This window comes from Crocodylus porosus, unplaced genomic scaffold (assembly GCF_001723895.1).
Source record: "Crocodylus porosus isolate Cpor-Errol unplaced genomic scaffold, CroPor_comp1, whole genome shotgun sequence".
NCBI lineage: Eukaryota > Metazoa > Chordata > Crocodylia > Crocodylidae > Crocodylus > Crocodylus porosus.
The window spans coordinates 19,932,247-19,938,854 of NW_017728907.1; the positions used below are offsets into that span (position 1 = coordinate 19,932,247).

The 6,608-nt window shown below is 41.7% G+C and overlaps 1 protein-coding gene across 1 annotated transcript in view; it reads left to right on the plus strand.

Moving 5' to 3' along the window:
- CEP350 (centrosomal protein 350) overlaps positions 1-6,608 on the plus strand; it is a 113,744-nt gene that overhangs the window by 55,321 nt on the left and 51,815 nt on the right. Inside the window, exons 20-23 of the mRNA XM_019530581.1 lie at positions 926-1,089; positions 1,658-1,810; positions 2,623-2,645; positions 4,198-4,205. Coding sequence (XP_019386126.1) covers positions 926-1,089; positions 1,658-1,810; positions 2,623-2,645; positions 4,198-4,205 — 348 coding nt within the window. The remainder of the gene's footprint in view (positions 1-925; positions 1,090-1,657; positions 1,811-2,622; positions 2,646-4,197; positions 4,206-6,608) is intronic.

Below are 6,608 nucleotides of genomic sequence, written 5' to 3' on the forward strand. Positions count from 1 at the left end.
TTTTTTTTTTTTTTTTTAGTATTTCTCAACATGTTTTTTTAATGAAGCAACATTATTTACCCTGCCGTCTACTCGCTAGGGCTATGCGGAACTTCGGTCCCTGATTCGATTTTGCTTGATTCAGTGGCCGAATCTCCGAATCCGAATGGAATCACGAGACCCTTTGATCTGTCCGAATCTAATTGGAACCCTCTGAATTGATTCGGATAGATTTGGCAATTCAGATATAGACTCAGCTTTTAAATGTTTCTTTTACATATCACAAGGTACCAGGTGGCTTGTGAATGCTGAGATGCTGGGGTGGATGGAGTGTCCCATAGGAGCGTGGGGGACTCCCCAGCGTGCTTGTGAGCAGACCCGGAAGTGGACCAGAAGCACTTCCAGGTCCGCAGGCCCCCCCCCCACTCCCCCAGACCATCCCTGGCATGGGAACTGGTGCCTCCTGGGTCTGGGGAGGGGGCACCCTAGGTCCCCCTGTGGCTGATCACCAGGGTGGGGGAGGGGCCTGCATGCTCAGCAGCGGACCTGGAAGTACTTCTGGTCTACTTCCGGGTTTGCTGCCAAGGGCCCTCCTGCGCTCCTGTGGGACACTCCATCCACCCCACCATCGCAGTGTTCACGAGCTGCACCTGGTACCCTGAGGTATGTAGAAAAAGCATTTAAAGCTATGTCTATGGCCAAATCACTGATACTCTGAATCGGCGTCGAATCTTCAGATTCGGATTCAGCTGAATTGAACATGGAACAGTGATCCAAATCAACTAATCGAATCACTGTCCCTGATTTGGGCCATATCCAAATAGAATACGGCCCATTTCACACACCCTTACTAGTCACTTGTCACCTCAAAAAGCATTTGTGCTTTTGTTGTGATGTGGAGTGGAGGTCTTTCAAGTCTTTAGCTGGTATTTTCATTCCATGACAGTATCAGTGCCAGCAGCATTGCCAGTATTCAGGAAGAACTTCGCAGCAGGAGGTCTCCTCACGAGCCTTGGTCTGTAGAACTTGGCTCTCCGCATTCATCTGGGCACCGTTCTGCAGCATCTTCTCGCTCATCTACTTCTTCTAAAAGAATTGGGAGGAAGGAAAGTAAGTGTAATGCTGACTGTATCCTTCCTTTTTACATATGCTTATATTGGTACACTCAGACTTCTAAGGATATTTCTAGGATTTTTTGTTGTTATAATTAGGTTTTTGTCATTTGGGGGTTAATAGCATGCACCTCTAATCCAGTGCAGATAGTAACATATCTTATTGATTCTTAATGAAAAATATCTGCTTCTATCATATTATTTTTCTAAAGAGAATGGCAAATATTTGTCTTTGGTAGTTGTATTTTCTCTTCTCCATCTATGTAAATTACTCATTTATAATTCTATTTGTCCTCTGCATGGTGGAAGAGAATTGGCTATTACATGTGCATAGTTGCTTTGGCTTGCAGTGATAACGGATACTCTCTAGTAAATTTAGCTCCTTTATGAAACTCCTCTATATAAGAACTTGCAGTATTTACATAATTGTGTTTTTCTTGAATTCAAGAATTCTTTAGACTACACAAGGCCTGTGTGTGGCAGGGGGAGTTACCCCAATTGTTAGTTAGCAGTTACTAGCTACAGAAACAATTGGAATTAACTTTGCCAGTATTGTGTTTTTGTAGAGCTAGAATCTTTTAATGGAAGTTCACTTCAGTTTCCCATGGAAGAAGACAAAATGCTGTTGGAGTCAGAGCATGGATCCCAACAGGCAAAGAAGTCTTTACCTAGTAGCAGAATTTCCAACAGAGATCATGAGCAGAGTCCAGATACTGATAGTACTTTGGAAGAAGTGTCTGGGCGCTCAGTGAGGTAAAATGGTCTTTTATAAGATCCCATGCACATATTACTAGCATTTGATGTTGAGTTATAGCACAATACTCAAAAAGTTGGAGTTTTGTTTTGTCACTTTTCAACCTCAAGAAATTTTTGTTGAATTTTACGAAGTATAACAGCCTCGTGCAGTTATCCCATTTCTTTGTTCAGTGTCTGACCCCATTCAGGTACCTAACTTCAGGCATCTTATTTTTAAAATGTTGGCCATAAACCTTGATTTTACTTATGGAAGAAGCTGACAATAAAGAATTCCTTTAGACCTAAGAAATGCTATCTCTCCAAGCAATCCATTAGTCATGGCAGGGCCACTATCTCTAATTGTAATATCCTTTTTCAAAAGAGGGGGAGCAACAAAAAGATTAGAGGTCTAGGAAACATGGTTTACAAGAAAAAGTTAAAAGAATTTGGATTATTTAATCTTCAGAAGGGAAGACAGGGTGGAATTGACAAGTTTTTCAAATACATGAGCGATGATTTATAAAGAGCATGGTGATAGACTAATTTCTGCAAAAGGGAAAATTAAGTTGACTTTTAGAAAGAACTTTTTAACTATTGAAGTGATTTAACCACTGCAATAGATTACCTAGCAAGGGTGTAGAATCTCCAACCTTGGAAGTTATTAAGAGCTAGTTAGACAAATACTTTGGGATGAGATGATTTAGATAGGTATGGTCTTGTCTTGAGCAGGGGGTTGGCTTAAATGACCTCCTGAGGTTTCTTCTAGCCCTTCTTTTTGTGTTTCTGTGACCCAAAGTCCTCACCATAGCTTGTTCAAATGTGGGTAGACAGGAAATCTAAATTACGGCTCTATAAACTGTTAGCTTATAGGTAAAATGGCTTGGCTTGGGGAAAATGCTAACTCTCTTCTTTTTTTCTGGTTTAACTTTTTTTTTCTTTTTTCCTCTCAGTTTCTCTGACAAGGGAAGATCCTTGAAAACTCCAACTTCTCCCCCGTCTCCAGGTTCCCAGAAACTATTACAATTTGACTCTGTAGGCAATACAGCAGAAAGGGCCAGATCTCCTGGAGGCTTTTCTTTGGGTACAATATCAGGCTTCAAGTCCAATGTACCCTTCCCTGACTTGAGCATGGGAATCAACAGAACCACAGCAGGAGCACCTTCAGTGACCGGTGAGCTGTCCAAGAAAGCCCAACTAAGCCTATATTACTTTTTAACTTTTCATATTATTTTCTGAAAGACTAAGTCCTGTAAATGTTTAAACAGTGCATATTGTCCCATAGGATCTATGCACCTCTCCCCCGCTGGTCTCCAGCATCGTTTGTCAGCAGAGCTTAATTACCTGAATGTCATTGAAGAGTCTGTGCGACAGCTTTCAGATGTAGAACGAGTACGGGGCATATCACTTGCCCAGCAGGAAAGTGTTTCCCTGGCTCAGATCCTAAAGGTAACTGGAAAAGTTATTTTCCTTGCTTTAATTTCCCTAATTTGTTCTCTGTGAAGAAAAATTAACAAAAGTACTGTGGTTAAATTAACCAGCAGAAACTTTTTAACTAATCTTCAGCCAAGGTGATGGAGTCTCTTCAGACAGTACATTTTCAGATTAGTTATTTGCAACTTCTTCCCTGTTTGTATACTATATCTTGGTTGAAGTCTTTTTCTTTTGATAAGATTAGCTACTACTTAAAGTAAAGCAAACAAATTTCTGGATTTATTCATCTTGTACTCGGGGCTGAAAGAGGGTAGTTTATGCTGTTAACACTCCTCAATAAGATGGTAAAGCCAAAAAGAGTTGGGGGAGGTAAAAGTTTGACTTTTAACAAATGAATGTGTCATTAGAGCAGCATTGTTAATCTAACCTTTGAATTTCAGTTAACTTTAAAAAAAAACTCTTTTGTCATTAAAACTGAATGTTCTTAATTTTTAGGCACAACAACAACGACATGAGCGGGATTTGGCTCTCTTGAAGCTCAAGGCAGAACAAGAGGCTTTAGAAAGTCAGAGACAGCTGGATGAAGCCAGGCAGAAGGCAGCTCAGGTATGCTGCTCTTCAAAAAATGTGAAATGTGTAATATATGCAGTATTTTGTCTGTAAACTTGTGTCCAGAAATATTCTAAATTGAGTTCTTTAAACGTATAGGAAAGATGTGGGACTGACACGTGACCAAAACAGTTCAGAGAGAAATATTTATTTCAAACTCTATTTTTTTCCCCTGTAACTTAAAAACAAATATAACTTCTTGTAAAAATTCTCTGAAGAGCAGATATAGCTGTCTTTTCCGTAAAGGTCCATGCAGAATCTCTCCAGCATCTGGTCCAGTCACGTCAGGATGCAGTAGAAGCACTACAGGAAACTACGTGCAAAATTGCAGCCAAACAGGTGGAAGCTGCTTTATTGACCACAGATGCAGCTCGTCAGATCCGTGAGGTAAGATGCTATATGAAAGGGTTTGATTTTCTAGGTTTAATTTATTGGAATGTTGTCTTTGGTACTAACCCATTCACTTTTTTGGGCAGCCTTTTTGTCTTGTAGCCCGCAAGTGTTGGGAAAATTTTCAGTAGCTATTCTAACGCTGCTACTTATGGGAGGTGAGGGGAGAGAATGAGTGTCTGCTCTAAAATCTCCTTGGGGCAGCTTGTTAATTAAAAGAATCCTCAGTGTGATATTTTTGTTTTTCAATTTCAGAATAAAATGATGCCAAGAATAATGTGTATGGTCCCATAACTTTTATACCTTTCATCTGGAATTAATTTGTAGGTCTCAGGTGAAAATGACTTGTTAAAGAAAAAACAAAGTGTACGGTTAATTTATTTGGGAAAAGATCAGAATTGGATTATTTTTTTCCCCAACTAAAGTGTTAAACTCAGCCCTCATCACCTGCCCACTGTCTATAGATTTCAGATGTCTGTCTAAATTTAGATTGTTTTAATTGAGCAGAGTTCAGGTAAGATGGCCGGAGTGCCACACAACAAATACAGTTTAGATTAGAACGTGGCTTTTGCAATTTGACTACTTTGTGTAAATAAAAATTAAATATGCAGATCCGTGTTGTACTTCTTCCTTCATCCTGATTGACTCGTCTTTAAGAGTGTATTATCCCATCTTTATCCAGTTCTTGTGGTGACGCGTGTCTCAGGCTCCCTCTACATGTTAAGCTTAAGGCATAATTAACCAGTTAATCACGACTTAAGTTGTGACCTAGCAACACATTCAACCAATTAATGGTATGAAAAAACAAGCAAAAATATGGAATAACTTTGTAGGTTGTTCTAATCATGCTGTTAATGGAATGTATGGCCATTATACACCTCTGTTTCTGGAAGCCCCATTAACTGAGGGGCTCCCAGCCACAGGAATGCACCACCTGCTTCCAGCCCCACAGCTGAGAAGCTTCACAATGGTGGCAACGTTCCCAGCACTACCTGCTGTGAGCCTTGTCAGCTGCAGGACTTGCAGCAGGAAGAACATTACTCTCCTTTTCCTACCCACTTCTTCCCTCCCCCAAGTTGCAAGCTTCAGGGCACAGGGTTAGGAGAGGGAGGCATGGATAAGAATGATGCCTCTGTTGCAAGCATTGTTGGCTGCAGGGCTCACAGCTGTTGGTCACTGCACTGGCAGTAAGGTGCAGTGGGATCTAATGTGCAATTTGCATGAATTTTACATTATATCCCATTGTGCCTTTACCTGCCTCTGTAGAGGGGTCCTTACTGAAACAATCTGATCCATTTCCTATAGGAAAGGTAGCTATATATCTCCCTGTGCAATACAAGAATAAATGCCTTTATTTAGCACACAGTTTCTCAGGTTCTCTTTTTTATAAGGAATGCCTTGATTATATTGGACTCAGTTTAGTTCTGGGTTTTTCATAGATGTTAAGGTCAGAAGGGACCTCAGTAGGTCATTGAGTCTGACTTCCTTGCCCAGGGCAGGAGGAGCGCTGGGGTCAGACGACCCCAGGTAGGTTGTCCAGTCTTCTCTTGAAGACCCTCAGGGTAGGGGGGGCACCACCTCCCTTGAAAGCCCATTCTAGAGTCTGGCAACCCTTACTGTGAAGTTCTTTTTAATGCCCAACCTAAGTCTGCTCTCCATCAATTTGTGGCCATCATTCCTAGTTGCTCTGTTTGCTAGGGCACCCTCTAGAGCATCTTCTATTCCCTGCTGCCCTCCCCTGATGAATTTATAAGCAGTCACAAGATACTCTCGGCCTTCTTTTTCGAAGGCTGAAGAGATCTAAGTCCCTCAGTCTTTCCTTGTAGGACATTTCCGGCAGGCCTGTGACCATACAAACAGCCCTCCTCTGAACCCTCTCAAGATTCTCTGCATCCCCTCCCTGGACCTGTTAGTTATGCATCTGCTAATGCATGATAAAGTGTAATTATTCTTGTTGATCACTTCATCACATTGACAAGTCATGTTCATCTTGGAGTCAGCTATGACTCCAAGATCCCTTTCTACTGCCATGCTGCTGAGAAGGTAATCCCCCAGCCTGTAAGTGTGTTGGTGGTTCTTTTTGCCCCAGTGCAGCACTTTAGGTAGAGGCTGCTTCCACACTTGGCATGAGTGAGTTCTGAGACAACTGCTAGAGTTGGGTTACAGGGGAGAGCAACAGAGGTCCAAGGAACTGCAACTCCTACTTGCAGACACTAGGGGCTTGTGGGAATGCATGGCCAAAGGTTCCTAGCAGGCTGGGATCAGGGAGGGCAGCTTCCCTGGAGAATTTCCCAATAGCCCTTCTTATATAAAGCATAAGTGTTACACCAAGTCTCAAAAGCACCCCTCCCC